General features: G+C 36.9%; 2 protein-coding genes across 2 annotated transcripts; one reads left to right on the forward strand and one right to left on the reverse strand.

The window, feature by feature from the left end:
* Nucleotides 1-2,540: 2,540 nt before the first annotated feature.
* LOC306858908 (homeobox even-skipped homolog protein 1-like) lies at nt 2,541-4,012 on the reverse strand (the record flags this gene model as incomplete). The annotated part of the gene is made up of 3 exons (XM_079399707.1): nt 2,541-2,969; nt 3,281-3,522; nt 3,988-4,012. 3 exons carry the CDS (start codon nt 4,010-4,012, stop codon nt 2,541-2,543), a joined length of 696 nt encoding a protein of 231 aa, XP_079255833.1.
* An 8,816-nt stretch (nt 4,013-12,828) lies between these two features.
* On the forward strand, nt 12,829-14,094 carry LOC306848348 (homeobox protein Hox-B13a; the record flags this gene model as incomplete). The annotated part of the gene is made up of 2 exons (XM_079382841.1): nt 12,829-13,492; nt 13,847-14,094. 2 exons carry the CDS (start codon nt 12,829-12,831, stop codon nt 14,092-14,094), a joined length of 912 nt encoding a protein of 303 aa, XP_079238967.1.
* Between the last annotated feature and the right edge of the window lie 268 nt (nt 14,095-14,362).

A 14,362-nucleotide genomic window follows, 5' to 3' on the forward strand; every position in this document is an offset into this window, starting at 1 on the left:
CTTTCACTTCTTGTCTTGTTGCTTTTGGCCTCTTGATGTTAACGTAGACTGGACTGTGAATATGGATATTTAAAACTTAGCACATTTAGTTTTAGGTCTTGCAAGTTCAGATGAGCATGATTGGTGCTTTTTAATAAACTAAACAGCAACATGTTTAGTTGCATATTTTGTGTGACAAACCTGTACAGTTTGACACTATATGAACACTGCAAACTCAGGGTGGGTGGCTGGTAACTGTGTGGGAAGTCCAGCACTGTGAGATGCTTGGAAAAACTTATCTTGTTTTTCAAACTCGACTCGTTTTCCGGCATAGGTAAATCATTATTTATATTTATATTTTTTACTGAAGATGGAAGAGTTAGGTTTATGGCGAACTTGCAGTCATGTCAACCTGAGGCAGTATTAAGAGCAGGAAGTTGTAAAAATCACACGGCAGTGCTCTCCAGACAAAAGAGGATCCGCTACTGTGTGCTCAATCGGTGTTCCCACAGTCACCATAGAGGAGAATCTTTTTACAGTCTGTCCCAATTTACCACATCACTCGCAATTCAGAGTCGTTTTAAGCAGTCGTTTTTTTACTGTCATTTCCCACCTATTGCCGGGGCTTTACTGCAGACGTCACCATTGAGTTATTGTCAGACTCAGACAAGAATACTGCAGACTGTTAGTCTCTAATGATCTGAGCATCCAAAGTGTTGGAGTTTACACCTCTAAACATGAGGAGATGTGATAGTACTACATGCACCCATATTAAGGATACATTTTACCGTGTTGGCTAATTTTTATTATTTTACAAATACCTTGTTGTCAAAGACATTCTAAAGTAATGCTACGACATTCCTTACAAGTAGCAAAAACTATTTAATCGGCACACTTTTCCTTGTGGTTTTTACAGCACAGAAATTGTATTAGTTGCCACAAATCAGATTGAATGTACAGCATTTAGCTCATTTTCTTGTAAGGGTTATTGTGACACAAGCCAGACGAGGTTAATTTACACCAAGACACAGATTCAGCACCCTTTCAACTAGAATTCACCTGTAGCAGGTGCAGATAAAATAAGCCAACACACCTGGATATTCAGCAGGTGCCTTCCTTCACATAACCATGGCTATAATGCTGTTCACCTTCCCAACAGCTTAATTCCTAATTTCTAGTGCGGTGTGTTGGAAACAGGGCTGTCTGTCTGCTTTTGGCTTTGTGTATGTGGTTTTAAGTAGGATATTCTTAAAAGTCACGACTGTGTCATAATTTTATAGACAACGGTAGCTAGAACTCATTAGCCTTACAGTAAATTTTAACCACTACCATTTAAAAGTTTGAGCTTGATTTATACTCATTAATGCCACATTTATTCAGTCAAAACTGACTGTAATATTATTAAATATTATTGCAATTTAAAATAACTGTTTTCTGTTTGAATATATTTAAAAATGTAATTTATTCCTATGATGGCATGGTTGAATTGCCAGCAAGCCATTACTGTAGTATTATATAATCATTCTAACATGCTGATTTGCTGCTCAAGAAACACTTCTTAATATAAAAATAGAAATCTTTTGTAACATTATAAATGTCTTTACTGCCATTTTGATCAATTTAATGCATGGATTTTATTTCAAAACTGTATTTGTATGTATGTATTCATACATTTTTAAGTGTGGCTTAAGTCTGTTTTGCTGCCACTGTAATATTTTATGCATTAATTCAGGCTTTTCACATGCACACTTGCAGACATTATTTATTAGAGCAAGGTCTATGAGGCTCAGACACTCCTGTCCACCTGTTGATGTTTTGTCTGGTTATAGGCTGTTTGATTTTAGATTTTCAAGATCATAATTCAGCAGGTTGTGTCTAGGATGGGGTATAATGACAGGAGCTTTGTGTCTGTAAGTTGATAAGTGGTCTTTAAGATTACAGTGCTGTTTGGGCAACAGGTTGGTGTTAAACAATGACAAAAGTGTCGGTGTGAATTACTAGAGTCGTGTTGGCTGTAAAGGCTTGAGTATGTTAATGAGTAGAGCATTAATTGTTTTCTGTCCTTCTACAACATTATTATTATTATTATTTATCTGGCAAAGAAAAGGCATAAATACATCAATTAAAATGTTTCCATAAATATTTTTAATAGTCAAATTTGTCATATATATTTTTGGAAAGCATATATGTACACAAGTTCATCTAACACAGTGTTCAGGTACAAAAATGTCAATAGATGAAAAACTTCAAAAGATCACATATTTTATGAAAGTAAGCAAAACTGTTTTCTGTGTTATGGGAAGATAAACAACAAAACAGCTCTTCATGAGTGATGATATAGATTCTGAATAACTGTACATATGCATAAATACAACAGTCTTAAACTTTCATAGTATGGACAAAAAAAAAGAAGAAAATCTTCAAAATATATTCTTTTGTGTCCCACAGAAGAAAGAAAGTCATACAGGTTTAGAACGACATGAGGGTGTGTAAATGATCAATGAATTTTTCTTTTTAGGGGTAAACTATCTTTTTAACATGCCAAAGACGCCACTATTCTTTTATCCTGAAGCACTGCCAAAGGTTTTGGGCTGTGTGGCTGTCCTAGCTCCCCCTCTAGGTTTAAGCAGGTGGTCTGGTCTCCAGTGCAGGCAGTGGGGACAGTGGCATCCTGCGGGATGGTGCATTGTCTGGACGGGGGAATAGAGAGCAGGCTGTGGAAGTCCACTGAGCCAGGGGTAGGTCGAGGGAGGGAGGTGCAAAGTGTCCACTGGCCTTGTGGTGGCACTGTAGGGGTTTGTATAACCTGAGAGGCTACCCATGCCCAGATGAGAGTATAGATGAAGGGGCAAGCGGGGTAGCAGTGGGTAGGGGAGTCCAGCAGCCGCTTGACTCACCATGAAGGCACACAGGTTTGGGTCCAGTGGATTAGGCCAGTTCAGACTGTGACGCTGCCTCTTGTCCTTCATCCTCCTGTTCTGGAACCAGACCTATAATGAAACAGAGGGATAAATGGTCTTAGTAAAGGACACTGTATGTTGATGGGATTAGGTAATGGTAGATGTACGATAAAATTTTCAGTTTCAGCAGGGATGGAGATCAGGTGTCTGATTTTATGGCTTCTTGGGTTGACTATAACCCATAGCCTCACAAGACACGCAAACAATCTTCTCTTACACTCTTAAAAAAAGGTTCCGGGGGGGGGGGTTCACATGCCATAGGAGAACCAGTTTTGGTTCCCCAAAGAACTCTTCAGTGAATAGTTCTTAAAAGAACCATTTTTTTCTGCATCATGAATTACCTTTATTGTGGTCTCGGGCAAGTTTAGCGCTGCCGCCAGCTCGCATCGTCTGGCTCGAGACACGTAACTTTCTTTACAGTATTCTTGCTCAAGACGGGTCAGCTGCTCCCTCGTGAAAGCAGTCCGATGCCGCCGACTCTGGTCTATCCCATTCAGCAGTGAAATACGAGGGCACTCTTCCTCTCCTTGATCACTGTCAGCATGAGCAACAGTAGACACTGGCGACTCCCTGCCCTCTGCTACTGAAAAGTTTACTTCACATTAGGCATTCGTTTGATTTGCGTGTAGCACATTTACAATCAGAAAGACAGGGTTTTCAATAAACTCCCAATTTCCTTAATGAACTTGCTACACGGATGTTGATTTTGCACAGTAGGCCTATATAATTGACTTAAATGTGACAACATATCAAGTACCTGGCGCATTTTCAAAAAAAATGTGTTAATTCCTCCCCTATGCCTACTGTTAAAATATGAATGTTGCAGGCTACTTACGCATTTTATCGTTGATATCCACGTCCGCAATCCAAATACTCCCCAAATGGATTTTCACAAGCTTCTCATAGTCCTCAAAACAGTCCCAGACCAGGCCCTCCCCAAAAAATTAATTCTCTCTCCTCGTCACTGCTTGTCTTCCGAGCCAAGTTCGTTTATGAAGGGAAAGATGAGTTGTTTTTGTAGTCGCTGTCCACCCCCCTCTTCCCTCACCTCTGCATCTTTCAGGTCGTCCCATCTTGCTACTAATGAGAGACGCGCTCTATCCGCTTAGGCGCCGCCGGGGCGCGCGGACAGAGGGAGGTGTTAAATTGTCTTTGGTCTCCGACCGGCCTTTGTACTTTTTTGTTATGGAGAATTAAGATCGACCTGCCTTTGCATACTGTCACAGTGGCTTCCCCGTCGAGATAGGCCAACCCTGATTGTTCCTTGGCGTTTGATGTTTGTATTTTTGGAAGTCAATCATTAGAATCCTAATGTTCCTAAATTGCAGAGGTCTACAGTTTATCATAGAGAGATGAAAGCGTTTCAGGAGCCGTATAAATATACGTAAGGTAAAGATTTATTAATAAAAAATAATAATAATTGGAAAATTGTCAGAATATTCGAGCATCAACTACAGAAAACGTTGCCGGACAGAATTAGCTGGTATTGGTTAATGTAATAAATGCCGGACGATATTTTATTAAGTAGCTATAAAGCCTTTTCCCCAGCATGTTACTGAAAGCTCATAGGGACAATTATATATGTTCCCGTTCCTGTTTTAGGACAGTAGTTTTGGATTATGAGTAGAATAAGGTTTTTTATTACCATTACTCAAGCTTTTATCATTCCTATTTTGTGTATCAATAGCACGATTCGATTTGGCTGACTGTTTATACGCAAAAATGGACTTTGGCGTGCATATGATACGCAATGGGTAGGATTAGGGTTGTGGGGTAGATGCGTATCATATGCACGCCAACAAATTTCGTATCATATGCACGCCAAAGTCAACTTTTGCATATCAATACCACGAGTTTCTGTTTTTATTTGGCGTGCTATTTATACATTTTCATGAGACCGGGCTCCCCAGTGACGCAGACTGTGGCATATCCCGTATTCAGACAGTCTCTCAAACATATGCTTCATCCGTGGCGCTTCAGCTTGGCCTGATATCAAACTGACTGTTGTATTGTTATACACCAGTGCTTTGATCACTTGTCAGTTAAGGGAAAGGCTCCACCAGGGCTGGAGACTGGCGCAGATATCGCGTAGAGGTGATAGAAATAGCCTTTCCATGAACGGACAAACCTATGTGTGTGTGCCACTTTAAAAAGAATACTATGCTTGGCAGACTTAACTTCATATTATCTGTATGGATAATTGTTGAAAAATAAGTCTCTGTTACTGATCAGTACACAAAGACCAAGAAATGCACTGTTTGTGCATATTGAAATTAAATGTCTTGTCTTGATCTCTTTGGCTGTACAATGAAGGGCAAAAAGCAATTAAATTAAAATGTGTTAAGATATGAGTATATTTACATTGGTGCCTTTGCTCTGCCTTTTCTCTGCAATCCTTTTGCTTTCCCTCCTCTTCATCATCTTCCTTTAGAGGTTTAAATCAAAGCTATTCGCTTTGCGCGGCAATGCAGCTACATTATTATGTACTGTACACCTGAACAGACCATTAAGGGACTGTTAGCGCTGGACTCAAGGACACATTTTTAAAATATGTACAGCAATTTGCTCTGATGCTGAATTCTTCGTCCAAAATGCATGATTTAGGGCCTAATTTGATTGTGATGGTTCTTGAAAATTGTTTATTGTTGCAAATTTTCACATAGTATGGATGTTTAGTACAAAGTGGCACGTTCATATTCCTAAATCGGGACTCATCGCATCACCTGCCTCTTTAACCGCTAGAGAGGTATAAACTTTCATTAGGCTGCATCCATAATGCAGATATACAGTGATCCACAAGGCTTTGCGTTCACGTGGGATTTTAACGTAGTACCGCAAGAAAACTCAGTTCAGGTGATCTGCTCATTAGAGTTTTTCCGCTCCAGCACACCTGGCTGTTCAAGTAAAGGTCGTGATGCGCTGGTTCAGGTGTGTCTGATTTTAACTGAAATTTACAAGGAGCAGGATAAAGTTGTCAATAATAATAATCATAATATGTACATATTTGAATGCATTTTTTTGATTAAATATTTGTTTAAACAATTTCACAATGATCCAAACGGTCTTTTTGAGCATTTTGATTGGCTATTGCATGAATAGGCTAAGTTTCGTAAGCAATGCTCATTATGCTTCCAGCTCAAAAGTAGCCTATAGTGTTACAGTTTAGTGTTCTCCAAAATATGTTCCTGTTGTCCCTTAAACGCTAGAAAATCAGTAATAAGGCATTTATATATGTATAATTTAATAATTATTTTTGCAAAATGGATTATCCTTTGCAATACTTATGCACATAATTCACATCCCTAACAGCACATATTAACCCTAAATATGTCCTGCACTAAATATGTCCTGTAAATATTTGAAATAAAAGAGCTGTAAAAAGTGGTTAACTTAACTTAAAAAAATTAAGAAACCCCTTGCCTTAAAATTATCAAGTAAATAATAATGAAAAAATTAAGTTGTTTGAAAATTAAAAATTAAGTGAATTGTCAGGTTCACTTAACTTATTTTTTAAATGATTATTTACTTAAAAAAAATTAAGGCAACGGGTTTCCTCAATTTTTTTAAGTTAAGTCAACTTATCACTTTTTACAGTGAGCATTTCAGGATTAGAAATAGATTGAAAAAATATGATTACGTGAATCATCTTAAAATCTCAGAAAAACCCCTCCAAAAGACATCTTAGTACCTTATTTAACCCCTAAAAGATTCATAGCAGTGCCTTAAAGGGATAGTTCATCCAAAAATGAAAACTGTGTCATCATTTACTCAGAAGTTCTTGGTAACACTTTTCTCACTATTTGCTAGTTGCTTATTACACACACACAAAAAAAGTTGGGCCAACTTAAAAGAGTTTTCTCAACTTCTTGTTTTAAGTTTATACAACAAAAAGTTGAGAAATTTCCTAAAAAATAAGTTGAGAACTCAAAAATCTGCTGAAGCTAGTTGCCTTAAACTTTTAAGTTGGCTCAACTTTTTTTTTTTTTTTTTTTTTTTTAACAGTGTAGCATTACTAGCATATTGGCTGTTTATTAGTATTTATAAAGCATAATAATGATTTATAAATACTAATATTTTAGATCCCTTAACCCACCCCATACCTGAACTTAACAACTACCTTACTAACCACTAACAGCAAATTAGGACTTTGAGGCAAAAGTCATAGTTAACTAAAATGTGAGTTTTTCTTTCGTTGAGCACAAAAGAAGATGAAAATGTTGGTAACCACTCGCCATTGACTTACATAGTATTTTTTTCCATACTATGGAAGGCTATATCGTCAAATGTTTGGTTACCAGCATTCTTCAAAATACCTTATTTTGTGCTCAATAGAAGAAAGAAACTCATATAGGTTGGAACAACATGAGGGTGGGTAAATGATGTCAGAATTTTAATTTTGGTGTGAACTGTCCCTTTAAGTGTACATTGTTTGACTGTAGAATTAAAAGGTGTTTTTCAAAAGCACTTCAAGTTCTTCATAGACACTGTATATTTACAAGTGTGCGGCAGTAATTGTAAGCTATTAATGTTTTTTTTTTTTTGTATTGTAGCATTTTTTCACAATGAAAGAATAATGATAAAGATGACAAAGCTTATATTACGTGTATTCATCCTAATGAAGTCACAGTAATGTGCTGTTTTAAGGTATCATGTAAATACATAATGAACATATAGCACTCTTAGCAAGCATGTATTGCTTGCATGTGAAGAGCATTTTTGGAAAATGTGCATAAAATCGGACTGTTCCCACACTCTCACCAAAAGATATCAGAAAGCCGTGAGAGTTTTATTGTCTAGGAAGCTGTTGAATGTGATTTTATGATAAGTTGAATTGAATTTAGGCATTTTGGAAGCAAATTAAAAGCAGTAGACATATATTTATATATTTATACATTTACATATATTTTATTTATATATTTACTTTTTTTTGGAAACACAGAAATCTGCACAGAAGTCCAAGGTTGTGGTGCTTTCCAGAGGGACTGCAAGTTCACCTTGCATAATTGCATTTAACATTCAGAACAAAAAATTTGAACAAAAATTGTTTAATATTTTCCTATCCTCTCTTTTCCACAGAATCAGTGTTTTTCTACGTTGCCACAGTAATTTGAGGCCCATCTCCCACCAACCCTGCAGAAATTGGCTTCCATGAATTATTACTGAATGCAAATATCTTTCTGGTCATAACAGCAAAAGTATCTTTCTCGCTATTTTTTATTTCTCTCTCTTTTTCTGTCTACCATCTACTGAAACTTATAGGTCTCTACAGAGATTGTGTTTCAGTGCAACTTCATAAATACAGAAAGTCAATCTTTTTTATTCATAAGGTGAATTTTTCACAATTTTCACTGTACTTAGATCAGTTGCATAAGGACATGTTTTGACAGGCAGCCTGGTGTTCTGTAATTAACATATACAGATTTATTATCAAAAACACAGGGCCTTTTCTGATTTAATTAGCATGAAGCATACATTGCCCTCACATTATCATCACTGTTCTTTCAATATTTCCTTGATATTTGCCATGTCTCTTAGATAATAATGCTGTAACAAACTTTTAGTATATGCATTTAACCTTAAGATTTTTATTATTTTGATTCTGATAGGTGAAAATATTAACTTAAATTCTGAATATCCATCTACCTCAAACCACTTGGCCTTTAAGATAGAGATGCATACCTTGTCATTTTTAACTGTGAAACCTTGACATTTGTTTTTGTAACTCAATGTGTAAAACTATAATGTGTTTGGGTTTTAAAACTTCGTATAATTTTTTTCCAATGCCTCGCGCATTCTCAAGCAGAACAAAGGTCCAAGTAAAGGCGCCTCTGAACAGATCGAGTGATGCGGCGATCATAGGAATGTATGATTTAACTGGATGCAATTTTTGGTGGGAGCTCAGTTTTAAACTGTGGGTCTAGAGTAGCCATGCCTCGATGGTGTTGCTTGGACACAAAAATACCGGTATAAATTGGCGGTATAACTCTTTCTTTTCACTACAGAATTTCCAGTTTTGTCGTCATAATTGAATTTGATTTGTTGGTGGATGTAACATTTATGTACATTCAGGCTTTTTAACGTAGTGCATTTACAGTGATATATCGGAAACTGTGACAATACGATGTGAATTTATATTATTATTATTATTGAAAGTGGCTTAATAATTTAGAGTTGTGCAGAACAGTAGAATATATTTATGGACACCATCCGCATCCTCACTGCAGCAAATTGCTCCATATCTTACAAGTGTAAAGATAAACTTTTCTTAGCTCTGGTTCAAGGCATTGTTGTAACTGTCATAATTATAAACATGTAATATGCGACTGCCATGCCACGGTTAATAGAGCAGATTTTAACCTGACATTGAGGAAGATGCGTGAGGAATATGAGTGGGAGCCGCTCACTCACTTTATTTATTTATTGCAGGGTGTATCATATTTCATGTGAATAATAATACGTCACAATTTAATATCGAATATATTCTCTGATAAACTCTTTATCAGTGATAAAGTTACTTTTGATTTGCATGCTATGTGCTATATCGAGTGGTCGAGCTACAGGAAGCTTCATAATTGGCGCATTGTTAGATAAAGCATGCTGTAAAACACGATGTAAAACATGCATTACATATATGTAGGCAGTGTGCTTGCTATACTAACGTTTTGTTAAAGTGTTTTGGTACCTCCAACCAATTTCATTTATGCTAAAATCCTATGAGGACATTACATATTTCAGTTTTAAATATTCAAAATTATATATTACAATATACTACTGTTCAAAATGACCCTTTCAATAAGCATTTTGCTATTGAACCAATATAATTATTTTCCTTAAATGCTTTAGACACAGCAAATGTTAGTTTACACAAAAACGAAAAATTGCTTCGCATTTCTTTATTACGTAGATCACACGAGAATAAATTTTGAAAAAAAATGTCTCAAGTGTATTTTTTTTGTTTTGTCCATACAGTGTAAGTCAATTGTCCATTGTCGTTTGGACCCCAGCGATATTCAAAATATATTTTTTTTGTGTTCCAACAGAAAGTCACAGAGGTTTGCAACGACATGAGGGTGAGTAGCCTACATGGTGACTAAATGTGTGCTCAGTGCTCAGAGTTGGCTAATATATAAATGACAATAATGTCTATTGCTTTTCTTAGATATGTACTTTTACTGTAGCTACGGCCGCCTGACTCACAAAGTACAGCAAATTGCACAATGCACTCTATCATTTTCATGAAGAGATCTCGCTGTCGCCTATTACAAAAATGTGAAAATAAATCAATGCAGAAAAACGTTAAAATTGTAAATACTAATAAGCAGTATTGCAATGGGATACCACAAATCGTGTCGCTGTATTTTTCAACGTGAAATGGCTGTTTTTATTGTTATAAACGTTACCAGCTCACTAAACGGGTGTAAAACAGCATTTATTATATCTCCTGCATAATTAAACTTAAATTTATATTATACTAAAGTTGTTCATTTTAAACCATTCACTGTAGCGTTTGATCAAAAAGGCGATTTAGAAAGAGAAAGAGAAATGAACTTGAACTTTTCTTGTAATTTCATTAAAAATTTGCACAGAAACGTTCATAAAATTTTCCTATCATGCATAACTATTCATTTCAAGTTCGCGTATATGCGCCCTCAGTACTCTTCATATCCTTATCATTTGAACTTTTTAGCTTACATTACGTTGGAACTGTTTTAATGTTGTATTAATATGCTGATCATCATACTTACCCTGTCCATAATGAATACATATGTGTCTGTCTTCTGAAGTTGTTAGTTAATTCATGCTGGACGCGGACTGTACACACAGTTTCTTGTAAGACCCCTTGCACGTGCATGGGCAGGGCGTTTTACAATTAAACCATTATGGCATTTCCTGGGTACAGTAGCTGCCTCGCACAAGCACAACGTGTTGTGAGGTTGCTCAGCTCTGACTACAAACATGTGGCTAGTGCCTTGAACCCAGAGTAACAGCTGTGCAGTGGTAATGGGAATGCACTGATGATTCACAGGGTTTAAACAACATGAAAAATGGGTGGTGAATTATTTTTGTCTTTTTTAGGACAGATCAGTTCAGTTTCAAGTAATGTAAATTATTAAGCAGAGTATGACTGTTTGAGTAATTTCTTAATTTAAGCAATTTTGTTTACCTTTTGGCCGCTTTATTATTCCAGCTTGATTCAGAGACCTTGAACTTGGATAGTTTGCTTAAGGAGGGACAACGTCTATCATTGCCTCCTAAACAGGCCCTTCAGGGAGGGCTATACTCATCCCTTTAAACTTGGCCTTGACCTTGAGGGCCTTTCCTGACCTCTATGTAAAGACAACAGTCTGGGGAGGTGTGTGTGGGAAGACAGATTAAAGGGGAAGACTGTTGTTGTTCCCTGTATACAATTTTCAATATTTATTTCCATATGCAGTGACATGTCTTGCAAGTTTTTAGGCTCTGAAAAAAAAAAAAAAAAAAAAAATATATATATATATATATATATATATACATATATACACACACACACACACACACACACATAAAAAAAAATATTTGCTCGGTTAGGCACAGCTTTCTTGTAGACTTAAGAGTTTTGCTTTTTGCTTACAGACGAAATCTCAGTCACACGCATCTGGATTTATACGAATTTAATTCTTGGTGGTTTATCTGGCTCATATGATCACAGTTTCAAGAGGTAAAATGCTGAGTTTGGTTGAAGATAAAGGGTTACTGGTTTTACCCATTTGCATTTTTGTTTTAGGGGAAACTGTCTAGTCACTAATCAAATGTGACACAAAAATATGCGCAAAAATACGTTTTTTTTTGCGCATATTTTTTTGCAACAAAACCTTGCAAAATCTGTAATAATAATTTCTATATTTTGTAAAGCTACAATTCTAAGTCTATATTTTGGTTTTAAAGCTAAAAATGATAAAACGCACCAGAGTGGCGATAGAGACGTTTGAGTAACAACTGAATATTTAGATTTTTTTTTTTGCCCCTTTATTTCAGTGGATTATTTCAAGTATGACATCATAAAATAGCACGAGGCATTGTTCAAGCGTATGTATGAAACAAGTTATGATTTTTCATTTTTTTATGGTAATGATAAATAATTTATACATTTGGCACTGCTGATTATGGGCCTTTAAAATGTCTGTAATGATTTAAAGGAGTTCCAGCGCGTGCTCGGCCAACGTGTAATTAAATTCTAAATAAAAAGTATGACCCATTTAAACATTTCTATTGCTTTTTGCAATGAGATGTTGGGAGAAATTGTTATAGCATTTGATGATCAGCAAGGGAGCAGCCAGGAATATGTCTATATAAATTATATTATTTTCATGTAAGTACGCGTATCTCTTCAGTTCAGATGACATATTCAGTGCGTATAAGTATAAGAAAGAAATTAAAACCCTTTTAATAGGTTATCAGCATATATTGTTATAACAACATATTTGTTGAAAGAAATAATTAGGATTAAAATATATCTTCTTACAATGAATTAATATTAAAATAACAAATATCAACATGTGTGCAGAAGTTATTTTTCAAAAAACAATGCGATTGATTGCTCAGTGAGTTAAAGAAAAGGAAGAGTATAAGGGTTTTAATGCATAAGTGCAATGCAACAATAAGGCAGTTTTTGAAGACTACTTTTAGACATTTAACCCAGGCTTGACAAAAAAAAAGAAAAAAAAAATCTTTGACATTCTTCAGTCAAGGTTTATTTTATGCGTCACGTGGTTCAGCTCTTGTCCAATGAAGGCACTGCAATGCAGACTGAAGTCCATTGCGTCAATGCAGCTGTACCAATGTAACTGAGTGTCCTGCTTCGGACTTGAGTCTTTGCAACATAATTTTCCGTCCGAATGGTGAGCGTGCTATGACCACTTCCCTGGTCCTGAATCCTCGCTGGGCGGACACGGTTATGTTTGTGTATGAAAACAACTTGGATGAGCTGAAGAACATGGAGGGTCTGGTTGGAAGCGGCAATTTTGCAGCCAACCAGTGCAGGAATCTGATGGCCCATTCAGCTTTGAGTGGCCACCCGTCTAGCCTCGTCCACGGCTCCAGCTATTCCACTGTGGACGTATCGACTTCAAGCTCTGCAGAGTCAGGCAAGCAGTGCACACCTTGCCCAACGGTTCCTCAGGCTTCGTCCACCGGTCCCATCCCGTACGGCTATTTTGGCAACAGCTATTATCCTTGCAGAATGGGGCGGGGTTCCCTCAAGTCCTGCACGCAGCCGAGTGCACTCAGCTACACTGCAGAGAAATACATGGATACCCCGGTCACATCTGAAGAATATCCTAGCAGGGCTAAAGAGTTCGCCTTTTACCACAGCTACCCCAGTCCCTACCAGTCCATGGCCAGTTATTTGGACGTGTCAGTGGTACAGACGCTTGGAACCGGAGAGCCGCGACACGACAGTCTCCTGCCTATGGATAGCTACCAACCCTGGGCTCTGGCTAACGGATGGGGTAGTCAGATGTATTGCTCCAAGGACCAGAGCCAGGCGGGCCATCTCTGGAAGTCTGCATTAGCAGGTACGTTTTAAACCATTTTACGGCTGAATGTTCAAAATAAAAATTCTTACGCGTTAAAGTATAGCATAAGCTCTATCAAATATCTAAACAAAAGGATATTACTCTTCTGGTTAGACAGAAGACACAGGTTTGAAACATCAGAAACAAGAGCACCAATGTGCCTTCATTGTCTAAAGAACACAAATACAATACGTTTACAAAAAGTAACAATTTACGAATCAAATAGCTTCTAAAAAGAATTGGTAAATGGATAAACTCCGAAAATCTGCAAATGTAAAATGCTTTGTTGAAATGTAGTTTAGTTAGAAAATGAACGAGCCCACTAATAATAAACCTTTTTGTTATTCGTTCCAGATGTTGTAGCCCACCAACATGACGGGGGCTCATTCCGTCGAGGTAGAAAGAAGCGGATACCGTACACAAAAGTACAACTCAAGGAACTGGAGAAAGAATATGCAGCCAACAAATTCATCACAAAGGACAAGAGGAGAAAGATTTCAGCGGCAACCAACTTGTCCGAGCGTCAAATCACTATTTGGTTTCAAAACAGGAGGGTTAAGGAAAAGAAATTCGTTGCCAAAGTTAAGACCAGCGCGCCATAGTGCAGAGCTGAATCTTTGGTTTTCTCGGTGACTTGAAATTCAGAGAAGCAAAAAGTCCTCGCGAGGACTTTTCTTGGACTGGGACTGAACGTTTTCTTTCCCCAGCGCATTTACACCAAACAAATAAATGGATGGACTCAGAAATTAATAATCTAAATGAAATGGAAAAAAACATGAAAGGACAAAATAGCTTGTAAATTACGCACGTGCCTGCCTATATGTAACTGTGTTCGTTTGAAGTCTTTTTGTCCTCTTTAGCTTGCAGTTA

Source organism: Barbus barbus (genome assembly GCF_936440315.1).
Source record: "Barbus barbus genome assembly, chromosome: 3".
In the NCBI taxonomy this organism is placed as follows: domain Eukaryota; kingdom Metazoa; phylum Chordata; class Actinopteri; order Cypriniformes; family Cyprinidae; genus Barbus; species Barbus barbus.